General features: G+C 35.8%; 1 protein-coding gene across 6 annotated transcripts in view; it reads left to right on the top strand.

The window, feature by feature from the left end:
• MEMO1 (mediator of cell motility 1) overlaps window positions 1-20,312 on the top strand; it is a 114,744-nt gene that overhangs the window by 12,655 nt on the left and 81,777 nt on the right. The window contains exon 1 of one of the 6 annotated variants that reach the window (XM_008700256.2): window positions 18,374-18,422. The exons of 4 other annotated variants lie outside the window; for them this stretch is intronic. In XM_008700256.2, the coding sequence (XP_008698478.2) occupies window positions 18,404-18,422 (19 nt within the window). In that variant the 5' untranslated portion in view covers window positions 18,374-18,403. Of the gene's footprint in view, window positions 1-18,373; window positions 18,423-20,312 lie in introns of those variants that run through there. One more of the 6 variants, XM_040623069.1, reaches the window with a different exon arrangement.

The following is a 20,312-nucleotide window of genomic DNA, read 5'->3' as shown; positions in this document are numbered from 1 at the left end:
TCTGTATTGTGTCCTAGAAATCAGCTTGACCAATGCCCATTCTTCTGGCATAAGTTTTGATTGCTAGCAATACTGGTTTGCCTCAGAGCTAATAAAAAGAGTAAGGATTCCCCCCCAGTCCCCCCGAGATCTGGGCAACCTAGAAATTGAAAATACATGTGAATTGTAGCTTAATATTGATTTAGGATTATTTTCTTTTAAATTAAATTAGATGATAAATTTAAAAATACTGTGAATACATTCATATGTTTTAAAAATTAAAGGATTAAGAACTCATTCCTATGCCACCACTGTATGTTTTATATTCCCCTTCTCTTATAGGTATGTGCTTTTGTTAATTTCTTGAGTGTCCATGATTTTGTTAAGCATATACAAGCACATATGAATATATTATCATTTCCTTTCCAGCAAATAGTAGTATAGTATATTGTATAATTGTTTTATACTTTTTGTACTTAACAAATTTAATAATTGAAGGTATTTCTGTGTGGTAACATGGAGAGTCATTATTATACCTATCACACCCTCTTTTTTGGCTGTTGCTTATTCTGGTTCTTCAAAGGAAGATAGTTATGGTTCATTCAGTAAGGTGACCCAGAGTTGAATAGCTAAATAAAGTATCATTAGATCTCCAACAGTTATTTTCAAACTTTTCAGTCTCAGAGTCCCTTTATACTCCTCAAAATGATTGATTACCTCAAACAGCTTTTTTTTAAAAAAAAAAAAGTGAATTATATCTATCAGTATCTGCCAAATTAGAAACTAAAACTGAGAAACTTTAAAAATATTTACTTTTAATTTATTTAAAAAATAATAAGAACCCATTACATGTTAATATTAATAGCATTTTTAATGAAAGTAACTTTATTTTCCAAAATAAGGAAAATATGAGAGATTGGCATTTGTTACATTTTTGCAAATATCTTTAATGTCTGCTTAATAGAAAACAACTGGAGTCTCATATCTGTTACTGCGCTCATTTTGTTGTGATAGATTGTTTAACCTGAACCATATCAAGAAAATCTGGCCTCATACAGATGTGAAATTGGAAAAAGGCAGAGTAGTTTAGTGGACTTTTCAGATAATTGTGGTATCCTTTTTTCTGATGTTACACTAAAATTAAAGTTGTAGTTTTTAAAAATTGTTTTATTGAAATATAGTTGACATAGGATGGATTATACATATTTAATATACCTTTGAGACTGTCAGCATTAAGGTGGTGTGCTTCTATGGGCAGTTTTAGAAAGATTAATTCCAATCTGGAATTTGAAATCATAGCAATGAAGGTTTTTTTTTTTTTTAAGATATATTTATTTATTTGAGAGGGTGAGTGGCGAGAGAGAGAGAGAGAGAGAGAGAGAGACTGTAAAGTGGGAAGGGCAGAGGGAGGAGAGAGAATCTCAAGCCACCTCTGCGCTGAGTGTAGAGCCGAATGCGGGCTCAATCTCATGATCCGGAGATCACAAGCTGAGCCAAAACCAAGAGTCGGACACTTAATCAGCTGTGCCATCCAGACACCCCAGCAATGAAGTTTTTATACTTTTTCCATTAAGATCTGTCTATCCTCCACATAGGATAGACAGTTCTTCCATCCATGCAGAATTTTTATAACACCGTGCATTAATCATTTGGAAAATATTTGTTCCTTGGGTTATGCAGATCTTGCAAATGTTTACACATTTTATCATTCATTGTTAAACAATCACATTTGTTAATATTACCATTCTTATCAGAAAAGTCTATTTGACTTGAGAAACTTTTAAGCCCATAGTGGTAGAAACAAATTTTGCAAAATTTCAGTTTTCTCAAAGCTTGAATTTCATAGTCAGCAATATATACTGACAGTTGTTTTCCTTGATGGGATAGGCTCACTGTTGATTTTCAAGGAAATTCTTCTAAATACCCAAGATTAAGTAACTATTATTTGTCAGTCATTCCTTCAAGAAAAGTGGCTAGGTCAGCTTGCAACTCAGTCATGTAAGTCTTTCCTTTGAGACAACCATCATGCTTTCCATTTCAGCACACAGAATATTGAAAAGTGTGTACTCAAGAGTTGAGATATAATAAAATGTGTAATATTTATAGCTATAGCTCATCAAAGACATTCCTAAATGAAACTTTTTTTTTTTAAGTTTGTTGAGTGTGTGGTAGTGAAGACTGTAATGACTGCTAATATTGTTTAGTGCCATTGCCAATAAGATGCTTAGCAGTTGGGGTACCTGGGTGGCACAGTTGTTTAAACATCTGCCTTCAGATCAGGTCCTGATCCTACATGGGGCTTGCTGTTTGGCTGGGAGCCTGCTCCTCCCTCTCCCTCTGCCCCCCCCCCCATTCTTGCTCTCTTAAATAAATAAAATCTTAAAAAAAAGATGCTTAGCAGTTTTACCTAGTTACTTTCAAACCGTCAAAGTAAATGCCAATACAGTGAAAGAAGCAAATAATGTTTTTAGTATTATTGTGGAAATGATTTTAACTAGGTGGACCTTCTGAAAGGGTCTTGGGGATCCCCAGGAATCTGCAGATGTTACTTTGGGAACTACTGGTTTATAAAAAAATCCTTACTTTTCCTTGGCAATTGTATTAATCATCCCCCCCCCCCGAATTCTCTCTTGTAGTGACTGTCAATCTTACTGTTTTTCTTCATACACATTGCCTCCCCTCCCCCCAGTATACCCTATACTGTATTATATACTCCTTCCACTAATTACAGTGGCTCATTTTGGCCTGATTTTCAAGAGGACAGTGATACAAATGATTATTTTTTTTTTTTTAAAGATTTTATTTATTTATTTGACAGAGAGAGACAGCCAGCGAGAGAGGGAACACAAGCAGGGGGAGTGGGAGAGGAAGAAGCAGGCTCCCAGCGGAGGAGCCTGATGTGGGACTCGATCCCAGAACGCCGGGATCACGCCATGAGCTGAAGGCAGACGCTTAACGACTGCGCCACCCAGGCGCCCCGATATAAATGATTCTGATATACTTCTTCTCTCACCTCTGTGGTGAGGGATTATTGAAAACATGTTGAATTAGAATTGCTGATAAGTGGGATCCAGATATCTGCATTTTTACCATACACCAAAGATGTTCTAATACACAACATAGAGAACTACTGCTTTGAGCCTTTAAGAAGAAAACTGGGCTGCTCAGAGTAGAAGAAGATACCACCGTTATCAGTTTTGTATTTATTTATTTATTTTAATTTTTATTTTTTTAAAGATTGTATTTATTTATCCGACAGAGATAGAGACAGCCAGCGAGAGAGGGAACGCAAGCAGGGGGAGTGGGAGAGGAAGAAGCAGGCTCCCAGCAGAGGAGCCTGATATGGGGCTCGATCCCATAACGCTGGGATCACGCCCTGAGCCGAAGGCAGACGCTTAACCGCTGTGCCACCCAGGTGCCCCCAGTTTTGTATTTATTGCTCAGAGTAAAATGTGACATCATCACTATCATCTTTGTATTTCTAGCACCCAAAGCAGCATCTGGCACACAGCAGGAGCTCACTAAATGCTTTACGAATGATTGGATGATTAATCTGACTACCTTGTTATGTTATTTGTCTGACGCTAACTTGCCAAATATATGATGACAAAGTTTGCTTTAAATTATGTGTTTAATTATATTTCTTAGTGTGCTTACTTTACAAGAGTATGTTTTAGAACTTAAAAATGAAGGAAATCAGATGTGACTGTACTGCTTTAATGATTACTGCTTCAATGATTTTCTTTTGTATTTGTATTTAAGCTTCTGCTTATAGGTAGTCTACATGCTTTGGCTTGTGCCTGCCTATCATACATTATCTTTTGTCATTCTCCCCCTTGTTTACTAGGATTCGTGGAACTGGTCATTTTTCCTTCCTGATTCCTTTAACATGGTAAGCTCTTTACTCAGGGCTATTTTACTTGCTATTCCCTCTTCCTAGAAATTTCTACCCCCAAGTCTTTTCTTGGCTCTTCTTATTCTGCAGGTCTCAATACAGTTGTTAGATACTTGAGGTTCCTTCCCTGCCATTTTTTTTTTTTTTTTAAACTCTGTCTTCTCAGGGCCTAGGTGGCTCAGTTGGTTAAGTGTCTGCCTTCGGCTCAGATCATGGTCCCACGGTCTTGGGTTTGAGCCCCACGTCGGGCTCCCTGCTCAGCGGGGAGTCTGCTTCTCCCTCTCCCTCTGCTCCCCCCCACTCATACTCTCTCTCAATAAATAAAATCTTTAAACTCTGTCTTCTCTACTAGACAGAGTGGTTACAAAATAATAGTTCTGTTTGTTTTGTTGCATTGATCACAATTTGAAGTTATTTTGTTTACCTATTTACTCTCTGCCTCCCTTCTCTATAATACATGCTCCCAGAGAACATAGACCTGCTTGCCTTTTCTATTGTTGCCTCCCCAGTGTTAAAAATAGTCTTGGTGTGAAATAGGACTATTTTTGTAAACTTCATTAAATAAATGAATGAATGAATGAGTGAAGAGATTATATAGAAAAAATTATTTTGGTTATTCAATATATATCTTAAACTGAATAGAAAAGGTAATGGCTCATTTATTTATTTATTTTTGAAAGAGAAAGAGAGAGACAGAATCTTAAGCAGGCTCCATGCTCAACATGACCCGATGTGGGGCTTGATCTCATGACCCTGAGATCCTGACTTGAGGTGAAATCAAGAGCTGCATGCTTAACCAATTGAGCCACCCAGGCACCCTATATATTAGTAATTAAGGTCTTCATGTGAATAACTTTGCTCGACTAGATTAAGTGACATATCACATACATATTTGGGGTTTCTGGTTTATAAAATTGCCTGTGGAGTAGATGGAGTAGAATTTTTTCTATTTGTAAATAGGTATGATTCTAAACAGTTGTTAAAACCATTATAAGAGAGAATAACAGTAATTTCTGGTGGGAAATATGTAAATAAATAAGGTAAAACCTTTGCTGTTTATAACCATCCAAGAAGTCTTTTGAATTAGGTATTTTAGATGAATTACCACTTTCAACGTTATAGCTTTTATTTTAGGGATTTGGAAATATATGAAAAATCTTCTATTTCCTTTTTTTTTTTTTTTTAAGATTTTATTTATATGAAACAGAGACAGAGGGAGCAAGTGAGCATGAGCAGGGGAGAGGGGCAGAGGGAGAGGGAGAGGGAGAAGCGGACTTCCCACCGAGCAGGGATCCTGAAGCAGGGCTTGATCCCAGGACCCTGAAATCATGACCTGAGCCGAAGGCGGATGCTTAACTGACTGAGCCACCCAGGTGCCCCAAATATCTTCTGTTTTCAAAAACACATGCCGTACCTTCTTTTTTCAGTTTATTGAGGTGTAATTGGCATATAATGTTGTGTAAGTTGAAGGTATACAGCGTGATGATTTGATACCTTAATATATTGTGAAGTGATTCCACAGAAGAGTAAGTTAATAACTCTATCAACTCACATAATTGCCATTTCCGTTTTGTGGTAACATTAGGATTTATTCTCAGCAACTTTCAAATATACAATACAGTATTGCTAACTATAGTCACCATGCTGTACATTAGATCCCCAGAACTGAGACATCTTATAACTGGAAGTTTGTACCTTTTGACTGACCTCTCCCCATTTCCCCGACCCTCCCTTTCCTGGCAGTCATTATTTCACTCTCTGTTTCTATGAGTTTGATATTTTTGAATTACACATATGAGTGAGATCATACACTATTAGTTTCTCTGTCTCACTTGTTTCACTTAGCATAATGACCTTAAGGTTCATCCATATTGACACAAATGGCAGGATTTCATCCTTTTTTATGGCTTAATAACATTCCATTGTGTGTGTGCGTATGTGTGTGTGTGTGTGTGTGTGTGTGTGTGTGTATACCGCATTTTCTTCATCTGTTCATCTCATGATGGACACTTAAGTTTTTTTCCATGTCTTGGCTATTATGAATAATGCTCACTGGAGAAATGGGCCTCTGGCAGCATCCTACACAGCTGCTGTGGGCTACAAGTGACATGGGAAAAGTCATACTGTTCCTCTTACACTCTGTAGTGTGTCCAGACTTACTTTAGTTTGCTCCAGTGATATGCTGGAACTTCTCCACTGGGCTTCTAGACTTCCACAAAGGTTCTTTTATCCGTGAGCGATTGTATAAGACAGTCTTCTCCAGGAGCTCTCCTACTGTGGCCAAGAGAGGCTGGAGCAAGTTCGTGGACAACTGAAGGGTCCACAGCCAGAACTGAGGTCTGTATGCCTGCTTCTCAATGCATGGGTGGGTAAGACTCCTCATGGGTCTTTTGTCATGTGGTGCTGGATATCACAGCTCCCACTAAGGGACTTTATTTCATGGGTGCATGACAAATTGATCTGTTGAGTCACTTAGACTCTTCTAGGAATGTGGATTCTGTTTTTTTTTTTTTCTTTTTTTTTTAACCTTTACAGGTGATTCTGATGTATACTTTTGCTGTAGTGCTTTGCCATTAGGTGATTCAGGGTCAGCTTCTTCTCCATTGGTGATGTTGACTAACAAACTGTGAAAAGTAGAAGGGAGGGAGCTGTTTAGTTGGACACAGATTAGTTTATCTAGTCTCCATTTCTGCTTTGTGTACAATTCTTCAACATCTGAGGCTATCTATCTTATTGGCTGTTGACCAGCCTATAAATTGGCTTTTCTTGGGTTCAGACCCCCATTCCTGATTTAGTCAGCTGTGACCAGATTGGAAGGCTCATAAGATATCATGCGTTATATTACTGTACTTGGTGCTTGTTTCTATATTTGACTGTAATGAAGAGGTAATACAGAAGTGACCAGGGGAGAAATTACTATAGATAGGGATTAGAGGAAGCTTTTCTGTAGAAGTAAAAATTAAATTGAAATCCCAAATGCTGTGAAGCTCTTAGGGAGAGAGATTTCCAGTAAGAGAGAATATGTAGCTGAATTATAGTGAAGAATGTTGGAGACTAAGACTACATCATATAGATTTTTGTAGGGCTGGTAAAATGGTTTGGGTTTTATTCTAATTATAGTGGAAAGCTGTGTGAAATGGCAGAAAGAACTAAAAAAAATCTGATCAGGCATTGAAATGTTTATGATAAACATTGAATGAAGAATACTGGTTTGAAAATAAAAGAAATTCTTAAAATATTTTAAAATTGCATTGCTAATGTGAATTTTAACAATATAATCTAATCATTTTTCAATTCTTAAATTTGAAAGTTGTTTTTAAATAACTGAGTTAAGACAGTTTATATTTTAGACTTTTATACAGTCTATTTACCAGTTTGTCCATCAGACATAGTAATAAATGGTTGTTTTGTACATATCAGTTAATCAGGAAGTATTTACTAAATACATGGTAGTGTCTCACTAAGAATTTTGGGAAGTAGAATATAAGTACAAATGAACCCTCACCCAGGTTCAGATGAGCCATATGCTGGGGCTTCTGGATTCTATTGAATGATTATAGCCAACATTTATTAAGTTTTTACTGTATGTCAAGCATTTGCACTTGAATTTCTCTTTTAATACAACAGCATGAAAAAGCTGAGGCTTCAGTTATTCAGGGTCACAGTGTTGATGCTAGTGTTCCGACCAGCTTGATCCACAGTTGGAACTCTTAAGTACCATTCCATATTGCAGCCCATACAAAGCTTTTAATAAATTAATATCTTAGATTATTAAACATACATATTTGCTTGAGAATTAAATGTTAGGGAATCATTTAACTTGTAAAACATGTTGTTTTGCGGAGTTCCATGGTATAAGATTGATAAAAGCAATGTAATCATAAAAAATGCCCAAATACGTATTTAGCTCTGCATGTTGTATAAACTATACAGTGCACATGTTTTAATATGCTGTCCTGTAATTAAAGTGCATTTTCAAGCTGAAGAATTTTAAATGGTTATCCATTGTGTATATGGAAAACAAGCAAATTGAAATTTTTTTTTTCAGGATAATATTTATTATCTCACAGTTTCTGTGGGTCAAGAATCCATGGGTGGCTTAGCTGGCTCTTCTGGCTCAGCGTCTCTAAGCAAACTCCTAAATGTCAGCTGAAGGGGTTACTTATTCTAGCTCCCCCCTTCTCAACTATGCAGGCTTTTGTTTCGTGCAACTGAGATGGTCATTTCCACATTTGCGCTTTTGTTCATAGCTTCCTTCTGTTTGGAAATACCCTGCCATCTTCTGCTTTTCTGGTTCTACTTTAAGACCTAAGTTAATTTATTTTTCTTCCCGGCACTATTCTTTCATCTGAACTCTTAAATCTCTCATTAGACACTGTATTTTTATCCTACTTTGTTTTATTTAGCTATTTCCCCAACTGGATAAACCTCTTGATGGAAATGGCTGTCACTGGTACTTTTTGTAGTTTGTGACTTATACACACAAGGAGCTCACTAACTGCTTGCTAGTCAAAAAGATAATAAAAAGCCATATATGCAACATCAGTAATGTTTTTAAATAAACGTTTCATTTTGTTCATCTTGTCTCATTATAAATCTTAAGTTTTAAAATCTGAAAATTTATATTCTTGTAAAAGATTTTAGTGTTTAATTTCGTGAAGAAATGAAAGGTTGGGGCTCTAAACGGGAAAAAAAAGGTATGTTATATGTGAGTCTGTATAAATAGCAAGAATATGATCATAATAATTAATATTTTGAGGCTTTTTTCTTTCTTCTTTTCTCTTTTTTTGAAGCAGGCTCCACACCTACCATGGGGCTCAAACTTATGACCCTGAAATCAAGAGTCACATGGTCCACCAGTTCAGCCACCAGGTGCCCCAATATTTTGAGTCTTTGGAAATGGATATTTCCTTGATACTTGATATATTTAATTATCCATACTCCAAAACAGTTTTCTTGCATACTCTATATTGATTTGAAAGCATTCTTTATAAATCTGACATATATATATATATTTAAGATTTTATTCATTTATTTGACAGAGAGAAAAGGAGAGCACAAGCAGGGAGAGCAGGAGTGGGAGAAGTAGGCTCTCCCCTGAGCGGGCAGTCCAATGCCGGGCTCGATCCCAGGACTCTGGAATCATGACTTGAGCTGAATGCAGATACTTAACCAGCTGAGCCACCCAGGCGCCCCTGACTTATATTTCTTTCTAAATTTGGAGCGTACATGGGGAAAGCTATTCAGCTTATGTTCTTCATTGGTGTTTTTCTACTTTCAGCTCTATTTAAACATTTTAAACTTCCTGTGAGAATTTGCTTCCTCATTTGCCACTTTATCTTTCCCCTACTCAGTGTTTTGTTGAGGATCACTAATTTCAGGAGACATATTTATTGAAAGTAATTGAAATTAGCTATATTAAGAGTCTAGAATGACTTAACTTAAACTTACCTTGTTCACATTTTATGGCCCACTTGAAGAGAAAGAGGTTTTTAGGTGCAATCCAATTATTTGGACATGGTGGGTGGTGAGTTTTTTTGTTTTGTTTTGTTTTGTTTTTTAGTTACCTCCATATATTTTTAATGTAGGGGCACATATTTTGTAGTGCATTTTAGAAATTTGGCTTGTTAGTGACCCCTAATGCTATGCCTTATAATGTATATATTTCACATTATTTTCAGCATTAAAATTTTTTTTATCATTTTTTTAAGATTACACGGTCATGCAACTAGTTACTAGCATAGTCCTGACCAGTGTTTTCATTTTAGGGCTCTGTTCACAAGATTTTTTTTTTCTCTGAGACAGGTAGCTTTTTATGCTATTGGATTAACATTCTCCGCAACCTTTGGAAATTCACATGGATAAAATGGTATCGTTTGTGGACCCTGAACGAATGTTTCTCTTATGGCAAAAAAAATTCAGTGTTAGACACTACCCACATTTTTTATACATTAAACCAAGGATTGATGCATTAGAGATTTTTTTTCTCTCCTACTGTATTTTTTTAGAAGATTTTATTTATTTATTTGAAATAGAGAGTGAGCACACAAGTTGGGGTTGGAGGGGAGGAAGAAGAAGCAGGCTCTCTGCTGAGCAGGGAGCCAAATGTGGGGCTCAGTCCCGGGATCCTGAGATCATGACCTGAGCCGAAGGCAGATGCTCGACTGACTAAGCCAGCCAGGCGCCCCTCTCCTCTTGTATCTTTTGAGAAATGTTTGAGGAGGATTTAAGTAATTTCAGCAGTTTTAATTTTTGCCATATTTAAATGTGTTTAGTCTAGACTCATTTCTCAGCTCACCATTGCTATATACTTGGTTCTTTTCTCTCTTCCTTTCAGTCTGTCTAGAGACTGTTTCTAGGCAAAGATACTTTGTTTTTTAGTACTCAGCCCACGTAAGGGGGGTAGTGGGGAAGAAATGAAACTGGGATATTACTGCCATTTTCTAGATACCACTAAAGGATGTGTAAACTAAGTACTCTTGAGATCGAGGTGTCATCTTCTGTGTGTCTGGATAGCAGGGCATGGATTTAGGCTTTCACTTAACTGGGGCCAGTAAGACCGTATTGCACATACGTTGCCTGCTGACTCCTCTCTCTATAACACAGATCTAGAGATGAGAATTTTCCTTAAATCACAGTTCCGTCTAGTTAGAGGAACTTTGTTTCAGGAGAAAGCAAAATTTAGGTGTCATTATGCTTGCCAAACAAGTATTAATTTATTTAACTCTTAAAAATTATATGCGTTAGAACTTTTATGATTTCACTACCTATTTCTATTACTCATGACCATTGTTTTATTGTTCATTGTGGCATGCAATTACAAACACAAGACTGAGTTGGTTTAGATTTTGGTACTCTATAGCTGTCCATAGATGTTTTATAAGTTTATTGGTGTTTTGCACTTCGAAGTGCTGCATTCCAAAGATGTTAAAGCCCTGAAAAAAATGAACTGTATGCACGTGCATATGTTTTAATTTTTACTTAGAGTCATTAGAAATGTGTGTAACACCTTAAGTATCCATTACATAAATCACCTTTTTAGGTATATATAACATGTTTTTTTTTTTTTAATGATCATGTAACAAAGTATGATTCCAACCATTATTATGTTAATTGAAATTAATTTTCATATATTTAAATTGTTAACCGCAAATGATGTGATAAACTGATCTACCTTCTTCCTCTTCTTTTTTTTCTTACCTACCTCCTTTGTTGATTATCAGGCAGAAATATAGTAAGTAAATAAAGTGTGCCTATTTAAGTATTACAGAGTAAGTTAGTATGTTTTATGGATGTCCACGGTATTAAACTAGGTACAGAAGATTGGAGGTAGAGGGAGAGAGAGGAAGGTAGCTGTTTCTGATATAATGATTTTTCATTTTTATCATGCTTATGAACCTCTGCAAACTGAAGATTTGTTTAAATTCTTTTTAAATTATTTTAATTTTTAAGATTTTATTTATTTGTCAGAGAGAGAGAGAGCACACAGCAGGGGGGGTGGCAGGTAAAGGGAGAAGCAGGCTCCCCACTGAGCTTGATGTGGGACTCTATTCCAGGACCCTAGGATCATGACCAGAGCCAAAGGCAGACACTTAGCTGACTGACCCACCCAGGCATCCCTAAATTGTCTTTTTTGGTTTGTTTTATCGAAGTGAAATTCAGATAATATAAAATTAACCATTTTAAAGTGTGTGTTTCATTGACATTTAGTATATTCACAATGTTGTAAAACTACCACCTATATCAAATTTCAAAACATTCTTATAACCCCTAAAGAAATCTGTTAATTAGTTAACCTCTTAAGCCTATTAAGTTGCTCTGCATTCCCACCTACCCATGGCTGCTGTCAGCTACCAAATCTGCTTTTTGTCTTTATCGATTTACCTATTTGGGATATTTCATATAAATGGAACTGTACAATATGTGACTTTTTTTTTAAAGATTTTATTTATTTATTTGAGAGAGAGAGTGATTGGGGGAGTACACAAGCAAGGACAGGGGCACAGGGAGAGGGAGAAGCAGACACCCTGCTGAACAGGGAGCCTGATGCAGGGCTTGATCCCAGGACCTCTGGGATCATGACCTGAGCTGAAGGCAGACTCTTAACCGACTTAACCACCCAGGTGCCCCAATATGTGACCTTTGTGTCTGGCTTCTTTTACTTAGTATAATGTTTTTGAGGTTTAGTCAAATTGTAGCATGTATTGGTATTTCAGTCCTTTTTATAGTTGAGTAATACTCTGTTGTATGCATATACCACATTTTGTTTATGCAGTTATTGGTTGTTGGCCATTTGAATTGTTTCCATCTTTTGGCATTTGTCAGTAGTGCTGATAGGGAGATTTGTGTACAAGTATTGGTTTGAATATCAGTTTTCAGTTCTTTTGGGTATTGCTGAAATTGCTGGATCATATGGTAATTCTATCTAATATCTTTAGGAATTGCCAAACTGTTTTCCACAGTGGCTGTACCATTTTATATTCCCACAAGCAACATATGAAGGCTTTGTTTCTCCATGTATTTTCCATCACTTGTTATTTTCTCCCTCCCTCCCTCCCTCCCTCCCTCCCTCCGCTATCCTGAGTGTGAAATGGTATCTCAATGTAGATTGATTAGCATTTCCTAATCACTAATAATATTGAACATCTTTTCATGTGTTTATTGGCCATTTGTATATTTTATTTGGAAAAATGTTTATTCAGGTCTTTTGCACATTTTTAAATTGGGTTGTTTGTCCTTTTGTTGTTGACTTATAAGAGTTATGCATATATTCTAGGTATTAATTCTTTTTTTTTTTTTAAAGATTTTATTTATTTATTCGACAGAGATAGAGACAGCCAGCGAGAGAGGGAACACAAGCAGGGGGAGTGGGAGAGGAAGAAGCAGGCTCATAGCGGAGGAGCCTGATGTGGGGCTCGATCCCATCACGCCGGGATCACGCCCTGAGCTGAAGGCAGATGCTTAACCGCTGTGCCACCCAGGCGCCCTTCTAGGTATTAATTCTTTATCAGATACATGATTTGGAAGTATTTTCTCCTTTAGGGTTGTTCTTACGTTTTCCTGACAATATCTATTCATGTGTGGAAGTTTTTCATTTTGATGAAGTCCAGTTTTATCTATTTTTTTCTTTTGTTTGCTCATACTTTTGGTGTTATATTTAATAATAAACTGTCCAAGATCATGATGATTTGCCCCTTTGTTTTCTTCTGAGAGGTTTATAGTTCTGTTATATTTAGGTTATTGGTCCATTTTGAGTTAAATTTTGTATATGGTAGGGGTCCAGCTTTATTCTTTTGCGTGTGAATGTCCAGTTGTCCCAACACCATTTATTTAAGAAGTTTGTCTTTCCCCATTGAATTGTCCATAGGTGTTTGGGTATATTGCTGGACTTTTCAGTTCTAGTCCATAGATATTTAGATTTATTTCCGGATTTTTAATTCTATCCCATTGGTCTGTCCTTATGCCAGTACCACACTATTTGATCACTGTAGTTTTGTAGTAAGTTTTGAAATTGGGAAATGTGGGTCTTCTACCTCTGTTCTTCTTCAAGATTATTTTGGCTATTCTGGGCCCTTTGAAATTCCAAATGAATTTGAGGATCAGCTTTTCCATTTCTGCAAAAAAGGCAGTTGAGATTTTGATAGAGATGGCATTGGATCAGTAGATCACTTTGGGGAGTATTGTCATTTTAACGGTATTAAGTCAACTTACATACATTTATTTATTTAGGTCTTTATTTCAGTAATGTGTATAGTTTTAGTGCATATGTCTTTCACACCCTTGGTTACATTTATTGCTAAGCATTTTTTTTTAGTCTATCATACATGGACTTGTTTTCTTAATTTCCTTTTTGGGTTCGTCATCACTAATAAATAGAAATACAATTTTTTTTTGTTGTTGTTGATCTTGTATCCTACAACATTGCTGAATTCCTTTATTAGCTCTAATAGTTTTAATGTCGATTCTTTAGATTTTTTTTTATTTTTTAGAATTTTTTAATATAAAAGATCATGTCATCTGCGAGAGATAATTTTACATTTTCCTTTCCAATTTGGATGCCTTTTATTTCTTTTTCTTGCCTAATTACTTTAGCTAGAACTTCTAGTACAATATGGAATAGAAGTGGCAAAAGTGGGCATTCTTGTCTCATTCCTAGTTTTAGGGGGAATGCTTTCAATTTTTGCTGTTGAGTGTGTGATATTAGCTGTGGGTTTCCTCATAAGTGTCCCTTTCTTAGGTCAAGGAAGTTTCCTTTTATTCCAACTCTGGGTTTTTTTTTTTTTTTTTAATATTTTATTTATTTATTTGAGAGAGAGTGAGAGAGAGAGCACAAGCAAGGTGAGGGGCAGAGGGAGAAGCAAACTCCCCGCTGAGCAGGGAGCCTGATGCAAGGCCTGATTCTGGGACTCTGGGATCATGTCCTGAGTGGAAGGCAGCCGCTTAACTGACCGAGCCACCCAGGTGACCCTCCAACTCTGTTTTTATCACAAAAGGGTGTTGGGTTTTGTGAAATGCTTTTTTCTGTACCCATCGAGATGATCACGTGTTTCTTTTTCTTTAATTTTATTAATGCAGTCTATTGCATCGTTTGGTTTGAACTGCCCTTGCATTACTGGGATAAATTCCACTTAATTGAGGTGTATAATCCTTTTACTATGTTGCTGGATTTTGTTTCCTAGTATATCATTGAGGACTTCTTTCTCTATATTCGTAAAGGATATTGGTTTGTAGTTTTCTTGTGACGTCTTTGGCTTTATTATCGGGGTAGCCTCATAGAGTGAGGTAGGAAGTGTTCTGTACTTTTCTGTTTTTTGGGAGAGTTTGAGAAGGATTGGCATTAATTCTACTTTGTATGTTTGGTAGGATTCACCAGTAGAACCGTCTGGTCCTGGACTTTTCTTTGTTGGGAGGTTTTAATTACTGACTCAGACTCTTTACTTGTTATACATATGTTTGAATTTTCTGTTCTTGAGTCTGTTTGGACAGTTTGTGTGTTTCTAGGAATTTATCCATTTCATCTAGGTTATCTAATTTGTTGGTGTGCAGTTGTTTGTAGTATTCTCTTATAATCCTTTTCATTTCTGTGAGGTCATTAGTATTATCTCCTTTAAATTGTTTTTTAAATAAGGCTTTTAATTTTTGTCTTGTTAAATTATTTCTTGATTTGGTATGTTTCTAACTCAGGCCAGTTTGTTTCACACACTTTAAAGATGGAGGAATGGGAAACATGACAAGTACAGCATCCAAAAGTGCCTGTGTACTGGTATTACTATACATCATTTCAAGTAGAGTTAAGTTCATTATAGTCCTAGACCACATCCCATCCATACCAGTTAGAGAAACATTTGAGTGAAAGAGTATTAACAAAAAAAATGTATCACATATGTAATTTTATATAGTACTATTACTAGTTTGTTTTTTTTTTTCTGAATCTGGTAGTAAAACTTTTTTGATGCAATTTTATATTATTGAGTCTTCTTCATGCTTGGTTTTAGTTGTATTTCAAAACAGAAAGTTTATTCTTCCAAACATTTTTCTGCATAAGTATGTCTATCTTATGTTTATACCCAAGAAAGAAGGGTCTGCCACCTTTATAATTTAACAGAATACTCTAATCTTTTGCAGGATGTTATTAGCATCCATATGAACATATCAATGTGTAAGTTAAGAATCTGAAAATATAAAAAAAGCAAGCAAAATTTTTAGATGGGGTATGGAGAGAGTTAAAGTCTTCTGGTCTAGTTGATGCATTACTATCTGAAGGAACTTTCAACCTGAAATGTTGCTTCAGATTGGACAAAGTGTTAGTGGTGGCAGTAAAAGGTATATTGCTTGTATATCTACAGTGTTTTTTAAATTGATCCCCATAAGGATAATAGTGCATTCTGAGCATGAATGAGAACTATGTATGCTGCCTGGTCAAGAAAGGTGTTAATAAATAGTTATCCCAAGACTCATTAGGAAGCCAGGCTATGACAGTGCCCAGCATTGAATGGGTATTTAATAAAATGTTTGATTATGTGGAGGAATCCACAAAACAAATGTAACTATAAAACTGCTTGAGTTGTTGTCTGAAATGTTACAGAGGCTGAGATCAATTAAACTAACACTAGCTCTTTAAAACAAGCCACATTTTGAAATGCAGTAATAGAATTACTCTACTGGATGTAAAAGTGTTGTGAGGGCCCAGGAACCGAATTGTTCCTCTATTTGGAGAGATGGCTATTGAAAATTATGAAAAAGAAAAACTTCTGTAATTATAAAAGTAATTCAGATACATTAGAGAAACTTTAGAAAATATAGGTAAATAAAATATAGGTAAATGTAAAACTGAAAGAAATCATCTCTTATGCTAAAATAATTTTTTGTGTTTTCTATGCCTATGTATAAAAATGGGATCATTTCACATATATATGTATATATATGTGTATATATTTGTATATATGTATATATATGTATATATATATATATAGAGAGAGAGAGAGAGAGAGGGAGCTTTGTAGCTTGATAAATTTACTTAACTGGAAGTTCAACATATACAGCTTTCTGTTAAAGTATTGGAAATTAGGAATCCTGCCAGAAAGTTTCCTGTGTAATTAATGTTGTCTTAAATGGCTAACTAGATGTAGTAACTAGCCTTTTCTATGTAATAGCTGGTATTGAACTGTTTATAACACTTACCTAAAATAAACATTATTAGTAAATAATAATAAAAATGTATTACATACATAAGACCAAATTAAGATGTCTGGTATTTTAAACTTTTTAGTAGTTCATCAACCAACATTTCTCCACCTTTTTTAGTTTACATTTTAAAGTTTTGTTTTTATAAATATGCTGTAACCTGAAACAGGACTCTAATATTTTGTAGATTATGAGAAAAGGTTAAAACTTGGAATGGGAATGTCCTCATTAAAAAATGTATTTATTACTCTCTCAAATTCTATCTATAATGGACAACATTGACTGTAAAATTAAGATGAAAACAAAAAACACAAATAGACTTGAATTGTGAAACAAAACATTCTTAGTTTATATGCCAAGAATTAGGGAAGGCAAGGACTTGAAATGGAGGGATATGAAATGTGTAGTTTTGTTATCAAGGAGATAAAAAGTGAGAGAAGGAGGCCTCCTTTGTAATTAAGCTGAGGCACTTCTTGGAAGATTTATCACTGTAATTAAATGGATGGAAAAAAGAGGACCATGTAAACAGTAAGCATCAGAAAGTTGAAGGGGCTATATTAATATCAGACAAAGTATAAAGTATGGTCACTAACAGAACACTCTACAATTTAGTCATTAATAGAAGGAATAACTAGGTTTGCTGCTAGGAGAAGGAAACCTGGTAACACTATTAGGAGTTGCAGGTAGTGCAAGATTCAGAGACTTTTAGGTTAGAAGATTAGCATGAGGGGTGCCTGGGTGGCTCATTCGGTTGTGTCCTACTCTTGGTTTCTGTCCAGGTCAAGATCTCAGGGTTGTGAGATTGAGTCTGCATTCGGCTGGCGCTTAGCACAGAGGCTGATTGAGATTCTTTCCCCCTCCCCCTCTGCTCCTCCTCCTGTGGACGTCCTCGCTCTCAAATAAATAAATAAAATATGGAAAAAAAAAAAAAAAAGGATCATCCTGAAAGCTCCTGAGCAGAATTGTTAATCCCAGGGTAGAAGCTGTTTGCAGTCAGTCCTGCTTAGGCGTAGGCCTCTCTGGGTCTCTCCGCGTTAACTGAAGCTGGAAGCTGGAAGGATTTCGGGTCTGCGGATGCCTCCTGTTGCCAAGAGAGGCATTATCAGATACTAGGATCACTTCGCAAGATGAGATACTTGTAATTGTTTAAATGATGTGAGATGGCTTCGTGGTCTGGGGGAAGCCGTTTAAGGTTTTTAGGGAGAAAATAAAATAATCTTTGGTGAAGTGTTGTTATGTGACTTGATACTTTCATTTATACTCTGATTCAGTCTTTTTGGATTAGGCTTTGGGGAGCAGGGTGCTTATTAAGCACACCAGTGGATTTTCTTGAATGTGGTTCTTGAGCCACATTGAGACACACAGGCAGGACTCCTTACTTTTGGTTGGGACTTGTAAGTTTTGATTCCTATTGTCTAAGCATCCTGGTCAGTCCCTCATTCCTCTGAGGCTTCTGATAGCGCTCCAGGATAGTATATGAGAATAGAGGTCAGAACAGTAATTGTATAGTAATTATTTTTGGAACTTTTAACTACATAAATGTCAACTCAAAATTTTAGAAGTATCCACTAAACACTAACATTAAAAACCTGTCAAGTTCTATTAAAATATTATACTTCTATTAAAAATAGTTACAATTAATTGACTGCCAAGCGATTGGGACCTATTACCATCTCTTACATAGCAGTTTTCACTTAATGAAGTTATGTCAATAACTACAAAACAATTTAGTATTCATTATTGTTTCCATGTTCCTTTATAGAATGAAGTCCTATATTATCCTATATTTATACAAACTTTTTTTTTTCATTATAGAAATACTTGGTTACTATAGAAAAATTCAGAATGTATAGAGATCACAAAAGTAAGTATCCAAAATTTGACACGTCAGAATAACCATTGACAAAATATGGGTTTTATACCATTTGCAAATGTTGGCAACATCTACTAAGTTAGGTTGTTTTTGCCTAAAGACATTATTCTTTTCAAATATATTTAACTTAAAAAAGTTGAGAAAATAAATTTTTAATAAATTTTAGCTAAAATGTATGTGAGATCCTTGAAATCCATATAGAACTGGCATCAAGTGATTTAGCTTTCTCTGGGACATGAATATCAGGCCTAGTTTTAATGGCAAACACTCATTAAACTATTATTTAATGGCAAAAGTATTGTAAGTACTACCTATTATTCAAAAGAAGAGTGTCTATTTGAAACTCTAATTATAAATCACCAAGTAACAAGTAGTAGTAACTAACACTAGCAGGTGAATGGTAAGTTTGTAAAATTCTTTTCATCTTAAAATAAGTCACCTTTTAAGCATGGGGAATATGCAAAGTGTCTTCTGAATAAAACTGGGAATATAGTGTATAAACTGGGAATAAAGAGATGGTTTTAAGGAAGAGGAGCCAACTGCATGTAGACTTTTGAGGATTTATTTTATTTTTCTCACTTTTCAAATGGTATTAGGCCATATGAGTTAGTGTTTGTTTAGAACTTTAGGAAAGGGTGAAAGTTGACTTTTAGGAAATACATGTTTTTTGTTTTTTTTTCCTTCAAATTTTTATTTAAATTCTATAGTTAACATACAGTACAATAATGGTTTCAGGAGTAGAATTTAGTGATTCATCATTTACATACAACACCCAGTGCTCATCACAACAAGTGCCCTCCTTAATACCTGTCACCCATGTAGCCTGTCCCCCGCCCACCTCCCTCCATCAATCCTCAGTTTGTTCTCTATCTTTTAAGTGTCTCTTATGGTTTGTCTCCCTCTTTCCCCCCTCCCCTATGTTCATCTGTTTTGTTTCTTAAATTCCACGTAGGAGTGAAATCATATGGTATTTGTCTTTCTCTGACTGACCTACTTTGTTTAGCATAATATACTTCAACTCCATTCACATTGTTTTGAATGGCAAGATTTTATTCTTTTTGATGGCTGAGTAATATTCCATTGTGTATATATACCACATCTTTACCCATTCATCAGTCAATGGACATTTGTGCTCTTTTCATAGATGGGCTGTTACTGATAATGCTGCTATAAATATTAGGGTACAGGTACCCCTTCGAATCTGTATTTTTTACCTTTCGGTGAATACCTAGTAGTATAATTGCTGGATCACAGGGTAGTTCTATTTTTAACTTTTTGAGGAACCTTCATACTGTTTTCTGGAGTGGCTGCACTAGTTTACATTCCCACCAACAGTGCAAGAGGGTTCCCCTTTCTCCACATCCTCACTAACATCTCGTTTCCTGACTTGTTAATTTTAGCCCTTCTGACAGGTGTGAGGTGGTATCTCATCGTAGTTTTGATTTGGGAAATACATGTGTTTGTGTTATTCTACTTAATGCTAAGCCACCCCATATAGGTACTTAGTGTTTTATACTTACTTTTATAGATGAGAAAATTGAAACTCAAAGTTTTTTTATTCAGGTGACAAACTCAGGTATTTTTGGCTTTGTTTCCATTTCTTAATTTACTCATGTTTAGGGGCGCCTGGGTGGCGCAGTCGTTAAGCATCTGCCTTCGGCTCAGGGCGTGATCCCGGTGCTCTGGGATCAAGCCCCACATCAGGCTCCTCCGCTAGGAGCCTGTTTCTTCCTCTCCCGCTCCCCCTACTGTGTTCCCTCTCTTGCTGGCTGTATCTCTGTCAAATAAATAAATAAAATCTTAAAAAAAAATTTACTCATGTTTACCATTGTCTGATTTCTAAAGTTCGTTCCAACTGCTAAAATTCTGTGATTTTACAGA

Source organism: Ursus maritimus, unplaced genomic scaffold (assembly GCF_017311325.1).
Source record: "Ursus maritimus isolate PB19 unplaced genomic scaffold, ASM1731132v1 scaffold_6, whole genome shotgun sequence".
Taxonomy (NCBI): Eukaryota; Metazoa; Chordata; class Mammalia; order Carnivora; family Ursidae; genus Ursus; species Ursus maritimus.
The sequence above is the reverse complement of the archived record's forward strand: the minus strand, read 5'-3'. Positions and strand labels throughout refer to the sequence as shown.